At 42.5% G+C, this 24,568-nt stretch overlaps 1 protein-coding gene across 7 annotated transcripts in view; it reads left to right on the top strand.

The window, feature by feature from the left end:
- LOC137593447 (membrane-associated guanylate kinase, WW and PDZ domain-containing protein 2-like) overlaps nt 1-24,033 on the top strand; it is a 68,648-nt gene extending 44,615 nt beyond the window's left edge. For 2 of the 7 annotated variants that reach the window (XM_068312142.1, XM_068312147.1), the window contains exons 7-22: nt 143-200; nt 1,784-1,905; nt 2,384-2,566; nt 5,576-6,105; nt 6,825-6,993; nt 12,868-12,899; nt 14,915-15,107; nt 15,215-15,330; nt 15,698-15,890; nt 16,099-16,338; nt 18,586-18,771; nt 19,826-20,120; nt 20,819-21,038; nt 21,119-21,262; nt 21,611-21,749; nt 22,660-24,033. In XM_068312142.1, the coding sequence (XP_068168243.1) occupies nt 143-200; nt 1,784-1,905; nt 2,384-2,566; nt 5,576-6,105; nt 6,825-6,993; nt 12,868-12,899; nt 14,915-15,107; nt 15,215-15,330; nt 15,698-15,890; nt 16,099-16,338; nt 18,586-18,771; nt 19,826-20,120; nt 20,819-21,038; nt 21,119-21,262; nt 21,611-21,749; nt 22,660-23,351 (3,512 nt within the window). In that variant the 3' untranslated portion in view covers nt 23,352-24,033. Of the gene's footprint in view, nt 1-142; nt 201-1,783; nt 1,906-2,383; nt 2,567-5,575; nt 6,106-6,824; nt 6,994-12,867; nt 12,900-14,914; nt 15,108-15,214; nt 15,331-15,697; nt 15,891-16,098; nt 16,339-18,585; nt 18,772-19,825; nt 20,121-20,818; nt 21,039-21,118; nt 21,263-21,610; nt 21,750-22,028; nt 22,118-22,659 lie in introns of all 7 variants that reach the window. The other 5 variants (XM_068312143.1, XM_068312148.1, XM_068312146.1 and 2 more) reach the window with 5 other exon arrangements.
- Nucleotides 24,034-24,568: the final 535 nt, after the last annotated feature.

Below are 24,568 nucleotides of genomic sequence, written 5' to 3'. Positions count from 1 at the left end.
GTCGTCTGTCTGTTAAAGGAGCGCCATGGGAGTGTGTAGCTGTGAGCCCCAAGATTCATGTGGTGTCACCTCAGTGGTTTAGTATCTAGTTTCTCCTGCTCTCAGCATAAACTGACTTCATTTCCCTTGTCTTTTTTCTCAGAGCTGCCCTATGGCTGGGAGAAGATAGATGACCCCATCTACGGCAGCTACTATGTGGAGTAAGTTTCACCGGTGACTTAGTTAAGTCAGCTGCTCTGTTGCACAGGAAATGCATTTCTGTGGTTCACAATGCTTCATTGTCAATTATGACTGACTAAATTCTCCTTTATTTTTACTTCTCACTGAGAAAATACGATTTTAAACTGCAATAACTTAAAAAAAACGTTAAAAATAAAGAAAAATTTAAATTAAAGTGCATCATATAACTAATTATAACACTATACTATTTATTATAACACTATACTATGGTGTTATAGGAGGTGACAACTAAAGAACTGAGAACATACACCCTAGTGGCTCAGTGGTAAAGCGGTCGGTAGAGCGGGTTGTCCAATGTTCTGAGATCGGCAGTTCGATTCCCGCTCCCACCCCCCTAAAAAAAACATCCAGAGGCGAGCTGACAGTGGGAGGTGTCAGCTCACCTCCGGAGCACTGCCGAGGCGCCTTTGAGCAAGGCGCCTTCCCCCCTCACAAGCTGCTCATTTAGGCGCACCATGAAGGAGCTCCACTACCTCCCCTGCGTGCTTACAGGCCCCCTTGTGTGTGGTTGTGTGTATTACAGGGGCCTGTACACACTAATATGCATGTGTGTGATTGACTATCAAAAACTAGAGTGTGCGTTCTTAATTTCCCTTTGGGGATTATAACAGTGTATAAGATTATACTAATTTTAGTGGGGGGGGGGGTTGTTTCAGTGGAAACATTTTGTTTTAGGTGACTCTGAATGGTGGTCTTTTCTGTCCAGAACATACTGTATATATCTTCACCACATACATACAGTCTAGTTTTACAATTTCTTTATACTCAAATTAATGCGGATCAGAAGTTTTTCCTTGTGATATTTAGGTTTTATATAAATGAATGTTTTTCCATGGAAAATGTGATTTTGCATTGGAGGGTTAAACTTACTGAAGATGCACCTGGTCTAAGTTTCTTCATTTGATGTTTTCATCTATTTTTAAATTCATTTGAAGTTTTGGGATTGTCATAACAGCTTGCTCTCATTTGTCTGTGGCAGAGGGTTTACTGTAGTCTATCCACTCAGGCAAAATTATGTTTTTGCAGCAGCAGCGGCGTCTGTGTCTGATCTAGTTTGCACTGAGGCAACATATAGTCTCCATAACTTTCCCTGCTTTATACCCTATGGAGATATTCTGGCTGTAATGTTGGCAAACGCCGACGATTACGGTTAAATGTCAGGGTCTTGTGTTAACCACGTTCATAAATCTTGTCTGAAACTGTACTTTGGGTCATTGAACATTTGTCTTGGGTTGTACATCTGCCCACTATTTCAGATGCCGTAGTCTGTGAGAGCAAATCCAGTCCTGGTAATTCAGTATCCATCGACAAATAAATGCGATGTGCTGTTGATTCTCGATGGGACACAAGGAAGCAACGCTTTCTCCTACCAGGGGGCCAAATATTGCTCTGTGGAGTTTGAATGATTTTACCCACTGAAATGACCACACTTTGTAGAAATACTAGTGAAATGAAGGACTGTAGTGTGTCACGTTGCTGTTTTTGGCTTTAGGCTTTTAATTACTCCCTCCCTATTATTTGTAAGCATGTATTGTATTTTCAGTCACATCAATCGAAGGACTCAGTTTGAGAACCCGGTCCTAGAAGCCAAGAGACGCCTGGAGCAGCAGAGGCAGATGCAGAGCCAGGGACTCTCCACTCTCCCACTGCCCACCATATACAGAGGTACGCAATGAGTACTGTATGCATACTATTGCAAATATGAAAATGCAGAGAGGATGTGCATGGAGCATCGCATTGGTATTAGTTCCACCAATGCCCCCTCATCTGTGCTATATATGCACGTATACATGTATTTTATATTAAAGTTGTCCTAATCTATTTCTTAGAATGAGTTTTATGAGTATTTGATGGGGCAGATGCACAAAATTGTAATGCACAAGATCAAGTTAAGATTACTTGTGCAGGAATCTGAGACCAAGCTCACCCTGAGGCTCATAATCCAGGCATGCAGAGAATAACAGATTATAAAGACCAGGGAATAATGTACTGTCTCTAAATTTATACAAGGAGTCATTGTATAAAGAATTAAGGCAAATGTACTTTTGTTGGTGCTTTTCTGTGTGAAATGCTTTTACTTAGTGAAATAACAGTGTCTGTTATTATGAAGGTTGTCAGAAATATCAGTCTTCTCCCCCGACAGAGAAACCACTGTTTACGAGGGACCCAACTCAGTTGAAGGGCAACTTCCTGTCAACGGCCTTGCAGAAGAGCAATATGGGATTTGGCTTCACGATTATAGGGGGTGATGAGCCTGATGAGTTCCTGCAGGTGAAGAGTGTAATACCGGACGGGCCCGCCGCTCAGGACGGGAAGATGGACACAGGTAACACATTTTCACATGCAGCGGGTGAGCAGGCGTTTAAATAAACTGCATGCACTTGCTGTTGATTATTTTTACAACACTGGCCTCGGTTCTCTGTCAGCTGAGCTTCGTGTTCCACTTGGCTAGATCAAGTGTGACAGCTTTTGCTCACAGGTTTAATTTCATTTCATCTGTTTGTTTTTTTATATAACTGTTGGGTCATCTCCATCAATCCTAGTTACACCTGAAAGGCTAGTAGAGTCCACAGAGGGTTAACATCCAACACATGCTCTCTGTCGCCATCTCTGATACTGTATCTTGTCTTCAGGTTAATGTTGTACTGAATTCAATTTAAAATTGAATCTAGTTGTTTTCAACTTGAAAACATAACATCACTGACGGAGCAGTAATTTCACACATCATTGTTCCACTAAGCAGAGATTAAGGCTTAATATCGGATGTCTTTTTGTCCTGGTTAATTGTATTTCAAGGTGTTTTGTGTGCAGCCTGAGCTTCACCAAATTGGGATTTTGTGGTTTCAGGGACTGGCAAAGAAAGCAGTAATACATAATTTATTTTGTGCTCCCAATTTCATTTTGTCATCCAGAAGAAGTGAGCTTTTCATTCTGTCATTCTGCTTTTCATGTCTTCTGTCAGTGCATTATAACCATTATAACCCGTTGCTGCACCTTCAGTAAGTAAATAAAGGCCTAAATGTGTTAACTCTTGTGGGGTAGTGTTTACAGAGGTTGACTCATGAAGATGAACTGAGTTTGAATCGTATATAATTAACGTTTAGAGTTATAGTTATAGTTTAATAACTCATTTAAGTACATTTTTTTCTACTGAACCCAGTCTGGCTCTTTCCACTGCTATGGATATTCGGGTTCCCCCCGACTGCCAAATCCCACTTAAACCCCTGATTATAACACTCTGCTTCTAATGGGAGTGAGAGGGACTGATTTGATTGGCTATAAGTGGCACCAGCCCACAACAGCTACTCATTAGGAGATTCATTTTCACTTTTACTGCAGGATTGCAGGTGCGGTATCATTACATCAGCACCAGTTGTCAAGTGCTATCCTATAACAATTGTGCATCAGTCTATCTGTGTGTAAAATAATGTCTTATTCTTGTGTTGTGTTGTGCGTTTGTTCATAAAGCAAACACAAAAGCAGCAATCAGTCACAGCTTACTTAGTGGTTAGAGAGGTCGAGTGTGGAGGTCTAAGATTTGTCTGTTCATTTCACACACACCAATTCTCTACCTGATCATTAATTATATGTCATTCAGAGTGAAAGCATCCATTAACAGAATCATACCACGGACCGAGTACATAAAGAACATTCCATAGGTCGATTCTTGTGGTCCTCAGGGTTACCAGGTTTGATTGCGTGTTGCTTACAGAAGTAAAACTTACTTTATGCCTGACCGATCCGTCGGCCTGGAGGATTTCTATAGAATGTGTTGTGAACCAGAGCGCTGGCCTCTGGCCGGACATGGATGCTGCCTGAACCGCTCATTTAGTAGCTGGGAATCCTCATTCCTCCTCTCAGCTCCTGCGCTCCACTTATATGTCTCTATCATTTTCTCTGTATCTGGACTCCATCTACTTTTCTTTCATCTCTATCTCTCTCTTTGTTTCTCCAGCTTTCTTTTATGATGCCTCCTTATCTAACCATGCCATCTGACACTTTCTCTGCTTTCAGCTTGAGTATATTTTCATCCCCTTTCTCTTTCTTCCTCTCTATTTGGTCTCTTTTTATCCTTGTATTCAGGTCTGTCAGCCCTCTCCTCTCCTCTCCTCTCCTCTCCTCTCCTCTCCTCTCCTCTCCTCTCCTCTCCTCTCCTCTCCTCTCCTCTCCTCTCCTCTCCTCTCCTCTCCTCTCCTCTCCTCTCCTCTCCTCTCCTCTCCTCTCCTCTCCTCTCCTCTCCTCTCCTCTCCTCTCCTCTCCTCTCTCTCTCTCTCTCTCTCTCTCTCTTTCTCTCTCTCTCTCTCTCTCTCTCTCTCTCTCTCCTCTCAGTGACATGCATGAGGTCACATTCACACTCTTTCATAGAGTCACACAGAGGCGCCCCCCCAGCTGACATTAACTGCTCTATTTGGGCTATGCAGCATTGCTATGCAAAATTCTACATACATGTGCATGTAACATGTAAGGTGTGTGTTTATTGACACACATGCACATGGGAGTGTGTGCAAGTGTGACAGATTGTACCTTGGTAAGTGTGAAGTAGAGTGTTTTAGGCAGGTGCATTTGTCATGGTGCTGTAACTCTAAAGCTGAAATCTGTAACTTTCCTATTGTTCAGCTGCAGCAGACATGATGGAGGACCTATTGCCGGATTTTTGAAATTGTAACTGGTGAACATAAAAATTAGGCTGTGGTGAAACTAAATGGATGACAGTGTAGCGCTCGCACGAGATCATAAGCACTTCATCATGTATGTAGAAAGCAACAGAATGTATTACTTATTTAATACAATGAGAATTTGTGGAAAATGAATGAACAACATTATTTTAATGCATTAAATGTTTGCAGAGAATAGACAGGAGTGTTAATATCATAAACGCCACGCAGATGCCAAATTGTCTAGTCACACTTGTGGTTTTGTCTCCATCGCCTCAAAAATGATTTACTGAATTACAACGATCAACAACTCATGGAGTTTTTTAACACACCACTAATTAAATGTACTTTCTGAGTTCCTGCTGGTGATTTTTCAGATGTATCGTCTCTGTGATGTCTTCTATTGAGCTGAATGTCAAAACGAATTACGACATGATCACATTCTATTTCATTAATGTTTTATATATTGTCCCAACTTTCAGTTGCGCTTCACGTTTTGCGCCTAGTTTCTGTAAAGTGTGTATCTGATCCCACACACACGTGTAGCAGATGTTTCCAGATTGTGACATGTTCTATTTTTTGTTTACCACTCATGCCGAGTCGTGTTGTCTGACGCGTTACATGATGTGTCGTGAGTGTGACTGAAGCTGTTGTGCCTCTCTTACCCCCTCCCCTCTCAGGTGATGTCATCGTCTACATTAACGACATCTGCGTGCTCGGCACCACACACGCTGATGTCGTCAAGCTTTTCCAGTCTGTTCCCATTGGTCAGAGCGTCACGCTGGTGCTCTGTAGAGGCTACCCTCTGCCCTTTGACCCTGAGGATCCCAGCGCTGCAGCGAACACCTCTCTCACACCCATCGGCCTGGAGCACCGCCCCCTGGTGGTGAACGGCCGCAGCAGCTACGACCCCTACCTGGAGTATCTGTCTCTGAGCTCTCAGCTGCCGGCTCATCCCTTGGCCCAGGCTGGGGCCTCTCACCCTGGGGACACACGCTTGGACGGCTCGTCCCTGCCGCCCACCACGCCGGGTTCTGCGTCAGCACTCACACCTCACGATGATAACGTATCCATGGCCTCCTCGGGGACAGCCGGCACCGCCGGCGTAGCAGCACAAGCGTCAGAGCTTCTCACCGTTACTATGGTGAAAGGGGCAGAAGGATTCGGGTTCACGATCGCCGACAGCCCCACTGGTCAGCGCGTCAAGCAGGTGATGTGTGATGATCGTCTCTCTGCTCGTACAGTAGACCGTAAATAATCCTGAAATGACCGGGCTCAGACCTGTGTGGTGTCTCACTGTGTTGTTGTTTCAGTGAGAAACTGTTTCTGCTCCATTAAACTAACTAGTAAAGTTCAGTTACACACTTAAAGCAAAGTTACAACAAGTCAGGATAACTTAATCTATTCAACGCAAACAGGAGTAGAATGAGATGGTAAGAACCATGTGAGCTCAGCCTGTGGAGGGTCTGCCTTCTAATAACACAATAATGAAGGAAGACGAAACGATCTCCTGGCTGTAAGAAATAAACTAGAGTTGATGCTATTTATTATATTTATCCAGCTATTATTATTTAAAAGTAAAAACTGTGTAATTCAACATTAAAGGTGTTCAACAATGTTTTGAAGAATAACCATGTCAGTGTGTCAAAAACAAAAAAAAACTATGCATGCCTTTTAAAACCGTTTATACATTAAAAAAATTCTTTGAGATTTTTTAAATGTCTAAATGTCTTTTTGAAAAATATGAATCTAGTCATAACAAGAATAACGACTATTCCTGTTATAAAATCAACCAATTGCAGTTTTTCACTCACATCAAAGTTTTTTTCGGTCGTGGTTTCCAGTTTAACATTTGTGTTTACGAGATTGGAAAACATCTCCATCAAATCCTGTGTGTTCACAGTGTGTGTGTTGTGTGGGTGTGTACAGGTCCTGGAGCCAGGTTCTCAGGGGGCGTCGGGGCTGATCGAGGGAGACCTGATCCTGGAGGTGAACCAGCAGCCGGTGGCTGCAGCCGGACACGGACGGGTGGTGGAAATGCTCAAAGAGTGTCCGGTTGGAGCCGAGGCGACGCTCCTCATCCAAAGAGCAGGAACAGGTGAGAGACATGTTTCTCTTCTGCTGATAATTATTAAAGTTTCCTTTTTAATATGATCCATATTCAGTCTTTTTATTTTTACTAAAAGAGGTTTGTCAAAAATACCAAATAAACCATATATAATATGATGCTGATAGTACTTTTCGGTTGCGTTTCATTTTTTTATTGGCAGTAACATCGGTTTGCACTGCTATAAATGCCATGCCTAATAATCTTCCTTGATCATTGAAGTCAGTAATGTAGGAAAATCCTATTATAATACAATCAGTGTGATTTGTAAGTTTGGTGCTTTTCAAAAACCAACATAAATTTTGGCAGAAATGAAGGCGGGTCTAGTGGAACAACAGATAAAGATTTGTTGGCTGCTGGTAGAGATGCACAAATATCGCAGCTTCGCTCCAAGCAGCTACTTTTGCAAGGAAGTCAAGTGGAGTTGACAGAAGATATTTTTAATAAGATTATTCTGAGACCTGCTCTATTTTTGGACAAATATCTCCTGCATCTTTGGAGTTCATTCAAGTCTCTGAATTAGATCTTGTTTTTGGAATATTAAAAAAATTTAGAAGCTTGAAAAATAATTTTACCAGATGCAAAAGTGCTCAAACAATGCTGACATTTATTGAAATAATAGCAGGGTCTTCCTGAAAAGTTATTGGTTTATACTTGGATGGTTTATTGGATTTTTATGTTGAGGAATTAGATACTTTCGAGGGCTGAAAGTTACAGGATCACTTTTAAATCCTAAACACAGATAATAGTGAAAAGTGATATTGTTTCTATGTATTATGTATGTGCTGACTCAGACACAGGAATTAAAGAGCAAAAACAATTCGTGCAGATATCTTAGTGTGGTGTCACCATGTGGATTCACTGTACCTCGAATCTTTTAGCACACCGCTGATGAAAAGTTAATGAAATGCGAAATGCAGTGGACAGTTGGAAGGAAAGCTGGAGTTCTTCTGTAGGAAGAGACGAGACCGTTGGTGAGGTGGAAAAGTGATTTCCTCACTACTGGGGCCACTCCTCTTTAAAATGGAAGCAGTTATTTTATTTATTGTAAAGTGCTTTGGACAGGAATAACTATGAAGAGTGTCATCCAGCTCGCAAATAAACCCCACAGGTTGGTGTGATGCTGCTCGGTTGCTTTGATTTGATTCGGTGAATAATTATGGTTTGTTTATACAAACAGATTTTGACTGCACTGCGGATTCCTAAAATTGTCAATTTTTGTGTGATGTTCAACTAAAATCAATTACAGCAAAGAGTAATTAGAGAAATTGTCAGTTAAACTTGAATGTCTGATAAGTCTGCAGGTAAAACAGGCTGCTGATCAGCCCAGTCATTATAAAGTTAGAGTTTTCCCTATGAAATATAATTAATATGATAAACACTTACAATTGTCTATATAGAAAAGTATACAACAGTAGACAGAATCATTGTGTCATTGCACACTGAGCTCAGACACCTCACAACTTGTTCACAGGTTTGTGACATCATTTGCTCATGTGTCAAAACATTTCATCATCATTGTATCATCATATGGAGATGATCAGGTGTTCTACCACTGCATGGAGGGCGTAGCACACTATGACAATGACACAGACGAGAAATCCACTGGAATGATGCAGAATGTGTTATCTCTACTGCACATCACTGGCAGCCCCTTGTCTCTGCCCCCTCCACTGCCGTACTGTAAGCTCATGCGTTAACTCCTCCCCAGCAAATATATATTTGAGTATTTTTTTCACTGTTGGGGTTAGGGATAGGGTTACTTGCAAAAAATTTGAGGAAAGTACAAAACATCCGAATCCACCGTGGCATTTATAATCAACTCTTCCTCTGGCCCAAGGTTCACTCCAACAAAATTTTAAGATAGAGTCATTCCTTAATTCAAAATTCGTTCAGCTGTGAGATGTTTGAAGGGTCTCCCGCATGTAGAGCCCATTTCAAGTCGCCCCACAGCATCTCAATAGGACTAAGAAGGTCATTAAGTCCAGTTCTGCTTCAGCTTTAATGTTTTTTACAGATGATATTGTATGTTCCTCTAGCAAACATGGATGACTTTATAACCTCCAACTCTCATTGAGGAAGGAAGACAAAACCACAAAGGTGGACTTCTTTGTCATCTTCAATGAGGAAACCTTCAAATTCTTTAAGGACTCTGCCCTTTCATTTATGAATGTGGTCCCCCCCCCCCCCATCCTGTGAATGGGGCTGTCTGGTAAACCTTCAGTGGCAGAATGCTTCTCCTTTCTCTCAAGCTTTGCCTGATTTTATTGATGGATGTCTGTGAATCAAGACAGAGAATTCAAGGCTATTGTTGGTCCACACTGTCACATGTCACATCCCTGTTGCTCCACATCACCTCATATTTAATGTACACCTTCCATTCCATTCCTTTTCTTTTCTACTTTGCTCTTGAAGCAACAGAAGGAGCTGGTCACATGACCTCAGTCTGTGTGGCTGCAGAGGAGAAGAATCAGAGAGGATTTCATTTTGACTTCCAGACTTCTTGAATTGGAGTGTGGCCATCTCCCTGCTTTTCCTTTTTACTGCAAGATTTGCCACCTGCTAGGAAATAAAATTGCACAGCTGAATGCTTTTTTTCTTTAAACATGCTCTCACGCTGTTTCTCAAGATTGTGTTCTAGTCGCAGGGTCAAAATTTGGCCTAATAATTACCAGTGGCTGCTCTTACCCCTGAGCTTCCAGCCACCTGAAAAATAGCATTGATGGAACAATAATTAATCAAAATCGTGAGATTTCTGCCATTTGGCCAATTTAGCAGGCGGACTTCATAAGTTTACCGGTTTCTGATCCGTCACCCAGCAGCTTTGCAGTTCACATCTTTGGTGTGGTTTAGTCATTAAGTCTGTCTTTTGTGGAGAGCTGGATCGCCTGGAGCGCGGAGTTAATTTGCGTTGTTTCTCAAATGATAAGAGAACCATAAAGAGGAATTATAGATACACTCCTGTTTGCATTGCTCTTTTCTCATGTCTTGTGTTTCATTAGAAATGAAACAATCAGCGTCAGAAACCCAATTAATTAATAGAGGTGTGACAGGCTGTATTATTGCTGACTTCAAAAAGCAATCAAAGGCATCATCATAGCATCTGCCTGAGGTCCCATGAGATTATATGCTGATATAATACCGGTCCTGCTGTCTCCAGTCTTACCATTCATCATTAACCATTATTGGCTCTGTATTGATTAACCTTTGCCTGCTGCAAGTGAACTGATTGTGTGCTGTATGTTGTTCAATGACTTGTGCCGATTGAACTGAGTGTCACAGGCAATAGATTCCACTTTATGTACAAAGATGTTTTTAGCAGAAAGAGAAAAATTGTGCGCCTATGACTGCGCAAACACACACACACACGCGCGCGTGCTGAGCCCAGGAGCATCTGATGACCAAGCAGAGCCAGCATCTGCCATCTGCTGGTTAACCTTTGCAAAGACTTACACGCGTGTTTCACTGTCGAACGTGCCATTTGTAAAGGAGGCCGAAATTCAACACGCATGTGACATCACCTACACGCGTTAATGCATCATCACATATCTCCATACGCAACGCTGGCAGTAGATATCCTGTTCACTGAGATGAACATGTATCATGACGTCCCTCGTCCCAAAGATGTCATCTCCTCCTTCAACCTCAACTGTTTCTGTTAAAGAACTCAAGATTAGAGCCTCACAGGGATTATCAGGATGACACACCAGGAGGCTCTGACTGGCTGTGTGTCTCTGGTGTACAAGGTGAAAGAAAGGACAACGTTATTCACAGTCAGATGGGCAAAATGTCAAAAATATTACGTAGGCTTTTGTTCACACAGTTTTTTCTTTTAATTTTAGTCTTAAAGAATTGGCTTTGCCTGTGTGATTTCAAATGTGTGACCGAGAGCGTTGGAGCTTTGTGTACTATAGACAGGAGCGTGTGTCTCTGTCTTTTGTGTGTCTCTGTCTTCTGTCTGCCTTTTTGTCTCCGTGTGTGACTGCTGTGGTGTGGGCACTCTGCCAGAGCTCCACTGAGCTCAGGTCGTGTTCACAGCTCTGTCTCCTGACATCCCAGTTTGAAGCAGAGCCAACCACAGACTGGAGACATTTTGCACCACCAATGAGGATGCAGATCATGGCTGTAGAAAAAAAAAAGGTGTCAGGCCACACAAGCCAATGGGGATGATCTGAACACCATCCAGGGCTCAGCAGGCTAGTCTGTGAGGCCGACTTGCCAGACTGGCTGACCAGTGACTTGTGAGAGAGGCCAGGTGAAGCTTCTTAGCATTCATTCATTTGTAAATCATCCCGATGTATTACCTCGAATATGTGCGGACAGTTTCTATGTAGTTATACTGTACGTGTTTCTTCCAGATGCTCGTATGGTGATGTTACATAAGAATATGCTATTAGAATCTTTTAAAGGCTTCCCTCGGTGCCCGTATTCTCTCCAGACTTGAGTATGGAATGCTGGTCCTTCTCCACACTGAGACTTCCCTCCTGCTGCTGTTCTGAAGTGTTTCAGCACCACAGACAGCTCTGGTCAGACCACGTCCTACTGACTCGTCCTCTCAGACAGAAGAAGGGCACAGCATAATGGAGTCAGTCAAGGAGGTTGTGTTTTTGTCAGTTTGTTTGTCAGGATGACTTAAGTTATGAAAGAATCAGGTTTATTTATTTATTTATGAAGCCGTATGGCCTAAGGGACAATCCATTAGATTTGTGCAATGATCAGAATAATTTCCATTTTAGGCCCATAATGTTCATCATTCATAATTTGCTGCTTGACAAAGGTGTTCATCACAGCGATTAGTGAAGAACAGCTGCATCTGCAGTTTTCCTAGCTGTAAGGCACCGGGCTCCTATGGAGCTGAGCTCCATTACAGATTTGTTTAGAAAAGAGATGGCGTGCCAGAGGGACATTGAACTGGGACCACAAATGGTATGAAGAAGTGAGTTTCAAACGGGAAACGTCATGGGGGACACAGCTGCCGTGTAGGTTTATGCGCTGAGTGCTGCCTAGTTATTTTTTAAAATGGAAGCACAGAAATTATTCTTCAATTGGGTAAATGGAAGAGGCTTGCAGAATAAATGATAAAAGCATAAGGATTGGTAGAAATAAATTTCAGTGTTCATTTTGTCTTCCTATGAACTGTCAGTGATCTATTGTTTTATTCCGCCTCAGATCTCCCCTCCTCACTGATTTTGAAGGTTCTACTAATATGTTCTGCTGCTAAGTGTTCTGGTGGTTGGAGAGTCATTTCACAAATATATTCCATCCAGTGCTGCCTGTCACTGCTCTGGAAGTATCATAAAATAAATGCCCTAATGAGTGTTTTACAACCACCCATGTTCATAAAGGGATTCATCAGTGATTTTGCAAGGGGCCATTGTAAATGTTGAGTGTGTTTTCTACATCATGTGTAATGTATGTATTTGGGTCTCTGTAGCATTAATGTACTGCATATCATTGACTCAGTGCAGACATAGAGGAGCTGTGTTGATGTGATTGCTCTCTGCTTCCCACATGCAGACGTGTGTGTGTGTGTGTGTGTGTGTGTGTGTGTGTGTGTGTGTGTGTGTGTGCGCGCGCGTGCGCGTGCGTGAATGTGTAGTTTGTGCTCTGGCCTGCAGCTAATGATGTAATTATACTGAGAAGAAATGCAATAACTAAACCTGTTTAGGAGGAGTTAACACAAACATAGTCAAAAACAGGAGAAATTAGAAATAAGCCAACTTTTTGCACATTTGAAGAATTTGACACTTGTATCTATATTTCATTTATGGAACACTTTGTTTAAATTTTAAGCAATAAATGTTTTTGTCTGCTTTCTTGTTTGAGTCTGTTATCTGTTAACTGTGTTTTCTCTTTCTGCCTCAGGCCACATCTCACCATGGAAGGCCTCCAAACAGGTACGATGATTGATCCAATTGTTTTTTTTGTGTGTTCAATTGAGGGGGGAAAAAGAAGTGAAATTGTTGCTTCTCTAAACCGCATTTATCTGTTTTAGAGAAGGATCAATGTTCAGTTGCTCAGGCTCAGCTTTTCCTTTATTGTGAAATGTCTCGACCTCTCCTGACCTGCTTTATTGGTCTGATCACATTCATTCTTACACCACTCCAGCTGAAGAAAGGCTGCATAAATGTACGCCTGCTGCTACTCTCGCTAAATTATGTAAGCTTTTTAAAGGTTTCAGACAAAATGTTCTAACATAATGGATCTCCTTTTCATGTCATTTTGAGTTATGAATATTTATTTTAATTTAATAACCTATGAGCCTGAACACAAACCGTTATTTTCATTATTGCATAATTGAATCAGTGAGTCAAAAAATGTAAATGATCAAAATTAACACTTAACAATAATTAATAATTATTAGCAATTATCAATCATTATTGAAATGTAATGATCATCCTCCATCATGTCGTGACCTGATGCTCATTGTTCTTCTCCACATGGTTGGACTCAAATCTGTTGCGTCCATTATGATTCGTACTGTATTTCTAAATAATGTTGACAGAGATAATTGATCACTGTAAACATGAAGGCACTTTTTGTTCAAGTAGAGTTTTGCTATTTTATCACAACTGGCTGGCTGGCAGCAAACCGTAATAATTCATGGCTTTGACCTAGCTTTTCTACCTACTCTACTTTCCACATTTAATTTTTACCAGACTCCTTTTTAATGTTACTTTATTTTTTACCCCTGGCTTATAAGTAGCAGATAGTGTATGCTCTGTATTTAATTCCTGTGCTATGTTCATGTGCCAGACAAGTCAATTTGCCTTTGACATAATAAAATTCGCCAACATGCATTTTTGAATATTATAATGTTGTACACTCCAAAATATGTTCTGTTTATTTTTGCTTCAGACATCAGACGACTCCTTCAGATGTCATTCCAAGTTTAACTTAAACAAGCAGTCCAACACAACAGCAGGAATAACAAATGGTCACAAAAGAGGACTGGAATCAGATCACGTTTCAATAACTTAATTTAATACGAAATGTGAGACCTGAGTGCGCTGAGAGTGAAGTAGGAGACATCTTGGGTCCATCAGTCCTCAGTGGAGAGGATTATGAGATTGAAATTTTGTTTGTGGAAAATCATCTTAGACACACCCAGAAATCCACAACAGCATTTCTGATTATTTACTTTACGTCTGAAGGGGATCTTTAGGAATCAATTAGACATTTTAAGACAAACATCACAAATGGCAATCATGTTCAGGATAACAGGGAACAAATCACAGAATGATAAAGCAACAAAGGAAAAAAGAATCTGAAACTGTCTTGGTATTTTTTAATAAGTGCAGACTTTGGGTCTCCAGTAGCATCTGGATCATTTTAGGTACAGCAGTACAGAAACTAGTGGCTGAAGTGTGTGTACATCAGCACTCTCTGAACGCTCTCAGCCATTCACATTACTTGTCTCTTTAGTAGCTGGCCGACCATAATGATGCACGATGATAACGCCTCGCCAAGTGGAGAACATATCTCCAGGAAATCATACAGAATTTTTTATTCTTTTTTTTCTGCTTGAAAAGAGGCTGTGATGCCTGTGATTGATGAGTGCTGTGATGATTCCGTCACAACCTGAAGGGATGTGGTTTCACCCACATCATTGCAGGTACTGGCATAAAACATCTGGTGTTTGGGGAGTGCTTATTTTAAGCATTATGCCTAAAGTATTTTCTTTCTTTTTTTTACACTGTTAGCAAAAGCAAAACACCATTTTCTACCAAAATACCAGCGCCCTTGTGTTGCCTCATTTAAATAAAGCTAACACCTTTTATTGTGCTGCTCACACTCATCAATTTGCTTCAAAATATTACACAAACATTTTCCATGTTTGTGAATTTCAACAATACCACACAGTACTGTCTGGACTGTCTGTATCACAGGTCTGTTGCCTTATATCTTGTAGTTGCCTAACCAGTGGGATCCACACGGAAGCCCCCAAGCAAACCTGTCTGGCTCTGTTCTGCCCCCCGGGACACTGTTCCCGAACCAACCACAGCACCGCACGTCTGTGCCCGACTCCACCGAGGGATTCGATCTGAACAAACCTGACCCCTACGACCTTTACGAGAAGTCCAGGGCCATCTACGAGAGCCGCCGTGAGTATTCACACTTTAGTTCAAGGAATGTCGACCGTTACGCCGCTCTAAGTTGCACACGCTAGAGTTTCAAATAGAAGAGTTAACCTTCAGCATTTGCATCTCAGGTCCAGAGTATGAAGAGGTGGAGGTTCATCTGCTGAGGGAGAAGACTGGCTTCGGCTTCCGCATCTTGGGGGGAGACGAGGCCGTGCAGGCTGTGAGTCCGGACGCCCGTGACAAGGCTCGTATGGGACGGGCTGGACCATAAACCTAACGTCATACACACAACCCCTGAGCTGTTTCTAACCTCATCTCACACTGAGTTACACACATTTAACATCAACCTCCACTCTCTCTCTCTCTCTCACACACATACACACATTCTCACTCTAATCTCTCACATACTGTCAGAACACCTTGCTAACTCATCCATGTGTAAATCAGTATTCAAACAACGTGCTATAAAATAATTAGGACCAAAAAAATGTTACCATGACAAACAAATAATTTACAACCTGGATGAAGAGGCTTCTGTTCGATGCCAGCGTGTCTGTGTTTCATCCCTTCTCTCACGTCTATGCTGCTAATATTGATTGTCTTTGAAACAGATTGTTATTGGGGCTATAATAGAGAACACTCCCGCTGAGCGTGACGGCCGGCTTCAACCTGGAGATGAGCTGATTTCTGTTGATAAAAATGTGGTTGCTGGGAAACCTCACAAATACGTAATCGACCTGATGCATGCTGCTGCTCGAAACGGACAAGTCAGCTTGACTGTAAGAAGGAGAGTGCTGACGCCTGGTGAGGATGTTTTTTTTTAAATTTATTTTTGTTCTTTCTTATATGAGCATGGAAGTATAAAAAGTCATGAAACTGTATGAATCATATAATGCAAGAACACAATTTTTGACTGTGACAGAGATTTCCTGTCGGTGTCAGATATTCAATTCATACAATCTGGGCTACAGAGCTGGAATTTCCTACAGAGCGTCTGATTTCCCTCCCCCAGGTGAACCGTGTCCCGTGAACGGCCGCAGCCCCGGCTCCGTGTCGACACAACACAGCTCTCCACGTAGCGACGCAGCCTCGGCTTCAGGCCCGCCGGCGGCCGCCGCTCCCGCCCCCGCCTCTGTTCCAGAGGGATCCGCCCTGCACACCAGTGATGTGGTCATTCACCGCAAGGAGAACGAGGGCTTCGGCTTCGTCATCATCAGCTCTCTCAACAGACCGGAGAACGCCACCGTCATCAGTGAGTTGCTTCTTGGTGGAGTGCTGATGGTTGTTAGTGAGCATGAGTGGTGATTGGTCCATCCTCCTGAGAAGAGTCATCAGGCGATGGTGTTTATGGGGTTGTGTTACTATTTTTCCACTCTAGAATCAAGCTGACATCCATTATTCCTGCTCTGACCAGTGGGCTTTGTGCTCATTAACAATTGTGTTTCCTATAAAGTCAAATGGCTTCAGTATTTTTATTTAACCGGAGTCAAAGTGGAATTTAGTGTTTCTTCAAATTTAGCTTTTTAATTTTTGTCTAAAAATTTCACACCGAATTACTAATATAGTTGTATCTTCGCACTAACTGGAGCTCATATTTATCTTTTCTGAGTACAGCTCTGTATATCCAGATTAAATTCCCAATGCGGTCGTGGAATCATCGAGTGCACTTCAACAATATTTATGTATATTTCTCAGAATTGTCATGACATTCCCTCTAGGTTTCTGTATGTAGCAAAGAATATGATTACCCCAGAACTGTGTCTGGTATACAGTTGTCATTATCCTCAAATGTTTTCATAGGGAAATCTTCCGTTGTAAACGCTGTAACTCAAAAACTAGTTTAGATGTTATTGCTATAGAATATTAGTTGAGATTTTTTAAATTAAATTACAATTAAAATCATTTTTACCATTAATCATGGCTCTGGCAATCACTGGTACTGACCTTTTTTAAACTGTAATGATGTTATTATTTGAAAGGAATGATATGTCTCAAGAAACAAGCTGTTAAATCATATTGATTGTCAAAGTCATCATCTGGATGGATTGCTTTAATGATTTTTTAACATTATAGGATCGGAATGATTAAAAGTTTCTTGCTGCCAACTTCCTTAATGATACCTGCAATACTTATTATAACTGTACAATGGCATCACTAAAACACATCAACAATACAACACATCAAAGTCTGAAACACTCTGGATGTAGGAATCCAGAATGTTTCACTCTATCAGGCTAATAGAAAGTGTGACACTTTTATAATGTTGCTGAGCTAGAGCTAGTTTTCTCGACTAACTAAACTAATAATGACACCAATGTTCTTAAATTCTGGTGGTAGGTTATCAAAATCAAGGAATTGTAAAATGAGACTCAGATTATAATGGAATTACTGCTTTTGGATGCAACGACATGAGGAAAACGGGGCTACCTTTGCTCCACAGAATGCTAAATATTAACAGTAACATCTCATGATATTGAAGATAGTCCCTTGTCTTCATGACTTAAATGAATTGACTGCATTTTTCACCATTCGCACTCATTCAAGGGATTTAACTAATGTAAGTCAGAGGGCTTAAAAATTTAAATTTGTCCTGCTTATTCTAAATGGCTCCACCTTAGTGATGCTGCAAACTATGATGTTTCACCATGAGACAGGAACGTGGATCAGAAAAGCACTTGTTCATGCTTTGTCATAGTCATTTTCTTAATCTGATGCATTTCGGTACTTTTCCACAGAGCAGGAAAGTGTTGAGCGGCTCCAGATAGTTAAACACAAAACAAACTTGTCAAGTATGTTCTAAATGGCAAAAAAGAAATGTCCCTTAAGGTTTATGTGTCCCAAAATAGATTGACACATCTTAATGAACTTTGGTCAGCACATGTAACATAAAAATTTGCTTGGTACCATTATCTAAAGGCTGCTAGAATTCAGATATTTGGAATTAATTGCAATTCAAGAGCAACATTTCCCATTTACAGGTTGGTGTTATATTTTAAGCAAGTTAGCTCCAATGATCTTTTCAACAAGATTTCGTACAGATTGGGAATGACAGTGTAGAGAAATGTAATGTCGGTCTGACCTGAATTTGTCTGATAGTAGTCATGGCCTGAGGGGGTCCTCAGGTCAGCCTCCAGTCTCCAGTCCTTGTCGTTGCACCACCTGCTGGCAGGAAACGAGCCCTGTATAACCATCATCTGATTTCAATTCTATTTTCATCCAAACCTGATGTACAGGAAGATAACTTATGTTTGTGTTCTCTGCCAACACATTATGAGTGTAAAATGTGGCCAAAGTCTACACAAATTGTCTAAAGCTCATAAAAATGCCTGAATTGGAACTGAGACTTTATAAAGTTACTCCAACACGCATGAAGTCAAGGCTTAGGTTATGCTTATCCTGTATAAGAATTCCAAATATTATTCTCTCCACTTGTCAATGCTGTTTAGTCGTCTTTTATTAAAATTGCAGTTGACATCCACCTTGCTTTGCCTGTTTCCAGCCGTGCCCCATAAAATAGGGCGGATCATCGAGGGCAGCCCTGCAGACCGATGCGCGAAACTGAAGGTGGGCGACCGGATCCTGGCTGTGAATGGACAGTCCATCATCAGCATGCCACATGCAGACATTGTCAAGCTCATTAAAGATGCTGGTCTAACGGTCACACTGCATATAATACCAGAAGAAGGTAAGTGTTTGATTTGAAATCAAGATATTTTGTGAGGGGCTGCTTGTTTATTTTTACCTTTCAATGTGGAAAATGTTTTAACATATTGGACTCATCAGACTGATTAATCTGTTTTGAGTGATCTGATCACAATCGGATAGCTCTGATTACAGGTGTGAATCAATCCACGATTACTCAGCTCACATTTGTTGGTGGGATAAACACGGTCACGTTCTTTGACCTGTGTGTGTAGGAGTGTATGCTAAGCCACAGACTGAAGCACTCTCTACTCAACCGACATCAGCTGCTGGAGACCAAACCGACTGAACAAGAGGCAGAATTTATTGCATGCTTTCTGATTTCCATGTTGTTTACTGTAATGCAAATTATATGTTCGTGTCTGTTTCAACTGCTGTCACCACTGAACTGGTAGCAGCACTATCCCTAGACTCCCTGGCATGATCACACAGTTTTGTAAGCTGATGCGTCAGGAGAGGATTTAAAAAATAATAAAACAGCTATGGAGAATTCTCAGTCATTCATACTTTCCTATATATTACTCCACCTGCTGCTCTAACACTCACTGAACAGCTGTTCAAACAGAACGTTTCAGAGTGGGTTTTTTTTCAAATATTTAAACTCATATTTAATTATATGGATAAAATAAACAGGGCGGCACGGTGGTGCAGTGGGTAGTGCTGTCGAGTCACAACAAGAAGGGTCTGGGTTCGAGTCCCTTCAAACCCAGAGTTTGTATGTTCACACCGCGTGTACGTTGAGTTCTCTCCGGGTTCTCCCAATTGGTCGGTTCCATACTACCTGTAGGTGTGAGTCTGTGAGTTTGTCTGTCCTGTGGCTCCGTGGGGCACCGGCCTCCCACCTGTAGTCTGCTGGGAGAGGCTCCAGTAACACCCGAGACCCATAAAAGCAGGATAACTGGTTAAGAAAATGGATGGATGAAGTAAACAGTAATCACTAACGTTACCTCTTTCATTTTATTCCATATCAGCTCTCCTCAAACCATCTAACTCTTTCCACACAGCTGAAATCATGTCTCACCTTCTGTCCTGCACAGGTTCCCATTCAGGCCCCAGCTCAGAGAAGCAGAGCCCCATGACCCAGAAGCATAGCCCCCAAATGCAGCCCAGCCCCGTAGCCCAGCCAGGTCAAGGGGGCACTCAGCCCAGCCAAATGGCCCCTCAGACAGGTCAGGTCGCTGCCCAGCTTGGCCTGACACCAGCTCAGACTAGCCAAACGGTGATTGCCCCTCCTGCGCCAGCAGCATCCCAGCCCCCACCAGCTGGAACCCAGCAGAGTCCAGTCACCCAACCCCCTGGCCTCCCTCCACAGCTCTACCTCCACGATGGCAGGTAAAACATCCGGAAGAGCAATTACCTAGTTGTGCATCAGCGGGAGCACTTTTTTATGGTTCTTTTAGTGTAGTATATCTCACTGAGTTGCCGTGAATGTGATTGGATGATGAAGGAGGAGAAGTCTTCAGAAGGAAACATGTGACTGCAGACCGGTTTCCTCCCTGACAGCCTAAGTCTCAGGCTGCTTTCTGTCTTGTTGCATAACACCATTTAGCTCCTGCATTGAATAATTCACCCTAAAGTATCTCTTCTATAATGCAAGAAGCCAGCGATCAGACCCTGTTCCATGTCAAAACTATGAACGTGTTAGTGTGTGCGAATGGCTGAGAGTGTGTATGTGTGTGTGTGCATTTGTGAGCCTCAGATCAAGCACTGAGAGTAGCACTCCCAGAGCTGTGGATTTATGCCCATTTTACAAATAGGAATATGATAAAAGTTTAAAAATAGGGAGTGATATATTCAGCCTTTTGGTGGTGAGCTATCTCAGCTGCATACACTCTAAATCCTCACTCTTTTTCTTCATGTGAAAACTTTACTGTACCCACAGATCTGTACCGTTAGGGATGTTATCCGCTCTCATAAGAAAAGCCATGTATGGACATGTGAGGTTGTCTGCAGGATGGGAGCCCCTCCCCTCAAAGCAGCGTTCTTTATTTCTGTCTCAATGAAACAAAGTGCTTTTTCTCTTGTCACAGGTCAGAGGTCAAAGCCAGACAGGATGTAAAACCTGACTTCCGTCATCCTCCGTTCACTGATTACAGGCAGCCTCCAGTCGACTACCGTCATCCACCAGTTACTGATTATCGACAGCCTCCGACGCTGGACTACCGACACCCGCCTGGTCTGCTGGACTTCAGACAGCACCCTGCAGCGGCACAGTTTCCTCTGGGGATCCCCGCGGACTTCAGGCCACAGGTACATCTGGACCAGGATGCCTTTAAATACTGTTATTTGAATTGGATTGCAAATCTTTTCTTAATTATTTTTTTTTCCAGGATTTTGATTACTTCACGGTCGAGCTGGAGAAAAGTGCAAAAGGTTTTGGCTTCAGTATCCGTGGGGGGAGAGAGTACAAGATGGACCTATTTGTGTTGCGCCTTGCCGAAGACGGTCCTGCGATACGTAACGGGAGGATGAGGGTGAGGTGTCATGAATGGAGAAATAAAAATCTATGTCGGAGATGATTCCACCTTAAAATAAAAACCGTGCAGTGATTCAGAGACAAAAGCTGAATCAGACTGTCTATCACAATATCCATGCAATATTAGATTATTTTACAGAACATGTCTGTGAGGTCACTGAATTTAAAGATGGTTTTGACCCATTCATGATACACTAGTATGTATTTTTACCAAACTCTTGATGTTTGGTTATGCTTGTTATCTTTGTCTCCTTCTGTTGTTGATTCAGACCTTTATTTTAAGTCTCCCCTTCCTCTTCTCCATAGAGCATAGTAGTTTAAAGGTTAGTCTGTGTGTCTCCTCCAGGTAGGGGATCAGATCATCGAGATTAACGGGGACAGCACTCGAGACATGACTCATGCCCGCGCCATTGAACTCATCAAGGCTGGAGGCAGGCGTGTCAGGCTGCTGCTAAAGCGAGGTACAGGACAGGTCCCAGAATATGGTGGGTTTTCATGGCACAGAGTTTCTTTATGTCCAGCTTTACCCACTCTTTCTCTTTGTCTCTGACCCGTTCTGTTTCTCACCTTCAAACTTGAGGTTCAACATAACATATTAACATGCATTTTACTGCAGTTTCTGCACTTTCATTAACTGTGTCTCAATGTGAAAAGTGATGGTGATCAGAGAGTAGAATAATAACGTGCTCCTTAGCTCTCATGTGTTGTAACCCCTCTGCTTTAAATCTAATGATTGGTATAGGCTTTTACTTGCCTTCCCTCAGGAATGGTACCCTCCAACCTGTCCATGTGCATGAAAGGTGACACACTAAGCTCCCCCTATTTCTTCCTTATGGGCCACTCTAAAGACACGGTTTGTAAAAAAAGAAGCTGCATGTCTCTCTTTCCATATATATGTGCATTGCAGGCATGCTTTTGTAAGATGAATTTAGCAAAATGGAAAAAATGTAGCTGTGTGTGTGTGTGTTCATGTACGTGTGCAAGGGCTTCAAGTGTGTTGTAGTACAAGAGTAATATGGTTTGAAATGACCCTTCAGATGAAATTGCATCATCCTGAAGAGGGCTGTGAAGTCGACTGTGTCATTGTACTCAGGATCAGTCTGTCACACAACTATAACTGTATTAGCTGTTTTCAGGCGCTCAGTGACTCTAGTCCTACACCTGCTTCCAAACAGGTTGTGTCGATGATAGTAGTATATCGACATAGAGGCAACACATTTGGATTGTAGTTGGCATCATATTATTTATGACTGTGATGTTGTATTTTTGTGCACGTCTGTCCTTCTGTCTCTACCTTTAATCATTTTCTCTCTCTCGCTGTAAGCTTGTGCATGCTGGTTTGTGCCGTTCCTTTTATCTCGGCACACCTGAACATGTTTCATTCTCCCTTGTCAGACTGTGCCGGCCCCTGGGATTCCCTTTCTACAACCCACTCTGCCCTGCAGGAAGTGACCCTCGAGCCCCACCCGAATCAGTTGCTCTCATCCCATCTAGCCTCAGCCCCAGACTCTCCTCATCAGCTTCCTCTAGAGGCCACGGTGTGCTTGGCAGACAAAGCTCCACAGCTGGCAGATAACAGCTCCATTAGGGGGGCGACAGGTGGCAGGTCCACCCAACAGAAATGCATCATTAGGGGGCAGGGAATCCATCAGGGGACTGCTGAGGTAGAGTGTGGACCAGGTGACAGACAGCCCTGGCCTTTGCCTCCCAAAGCCGCTCTGGGGAGGCCTGTTGACAGAAGGGAGAGGCAAAGGGAGGCTTGCTCCCCCTGCTGTGAGAGGAAGGGCCTGCACACACAGGTGATGAGAACAGTTTGGCCCTGGGACCCCTATCTCAGTGTGAATATAAACGGAGCCTCCCTAGGCAGTGGAGATGGGCACGACAGCCTCCAGGAGAGGCTGGTGTCCAGAGGTCTGTTCCCCAAAGAAGAAAGGATCAGTGGCCACGGTGGGCCCTGCTGCCCCTCCAAAACCACGGAAGATCCTCCAGTCAGGAGCACAGCAGCCTCCCCTGGGCCCTGGAACATCCCTGGGTCTGACAAACTCCCTGGTACCCTGAGGTCTTGGACCTCCACAGTGAGCAGGTAGAAAGAATCTGACTGGTTTGGACCACATCATGCTGTCGAGCTCCTCGGTCAGTTCACCATCAGATGTCAAAGAAACAAAATCTCCCTGGCCCTCGTTTTCTGTACTGTTCTATTCTCTGTGTACTTCTAAGATCATTTATTTGTTCTTATAAGATAATATATACACCCACCACCTTAAAAACAGAGGAACTTTCACAGCTATTTTAACATATAGTGTAAAGCTGATGGAGACGACTCATGTAGGCATTGTAGAGTAACAGATGTTCTGATCACAGGTGGAGCAACGATGTTTGACGCTTTCGACACATACCTTTAACTGCTTGACCTTGTCTGGCTGACGTTGGTTAGTGCAATGTAACCTCAGATGGGAGATAGACATGCTAACTTCCAAGAAATTTACTTTTGCTCCATTTTTATTGTGCAGTGGGAGGAATGAGACTACACGCCTTGCACAGGAAAGAGGAGACTGAAACCCCCTGGAGGACATACCACTGACCCAAGTGACAGCCCCGTTAAGCTGACATGTTAGATCTCATATGCCTACCGATATATCATATACTGTAAATGTAAACATGTGAAAAATATGTACATTTGGTTATCTCAGACATACCTGTCAGTGTTTTTGAGGCAGTGTTGTAGTTAGATACATTGTAAAGAAAAGATTTTAAAAAAAAAAAAAAGAATATTTTAGGATCACTGTTCCCACAGCCTCGCCTATAACTACATATCAAAGACTGTCAGTCACCAAACCAGACTGCTGAGGGAGCCAGTGGTCGTTTGCATGGATATAAACCACCAAGTCATTATACAGGGACTCACATGTCATCTAGAGGTGGAGTACAGGAAGGATGTCCTCTGTGGAGCTGGCTGGTTGGTACTCATGTGAGATTGTTTTTTGGTTTTTCAACAAATTGAACTTTGGAGCGCCTGGAAACAGTTGGCTTAGTGAGAACTCATCCTGTTCTGAGTTATGTACACAACTTAAAACTCAACCTTGTAGTCATTGTGCAAAATTAATAAGGTGTGCTGTATTCATTTAACAGAATTTCATCCCATCTGTATTTCCAAGTTTCTATGCCTTTTACTGTGCTAAGTGTACCACATCACTGTGGGAGAGGGGTGTCGGTGGAGAGAAGGGGACGCCGATGGTTCTGAGGTGGGGCGGAGTGCCTTACTCAAACTAATGCAGAGCTGTTGCTGTTGATTTGTTGTTGGGAA

The sequence above is a fragment of the Antennarius striatus genome, chromosome 4 (genome assembly GCF_040054535.1).
Source record: "Antennarius striatus isolate MH-2024 chromosome 4, ASM4005453v1, whole genome shotgun sequence".
Taxonomy (NCBI): Eukaryota; Metazoa; Chordata; class Actinopteri; order Lophiiformes; family Antennariidae; genus Antennarius; species Antennarius striatus.
This window is presented reverse-complemented; position numbering and strand designations above follow the sequence as displayed.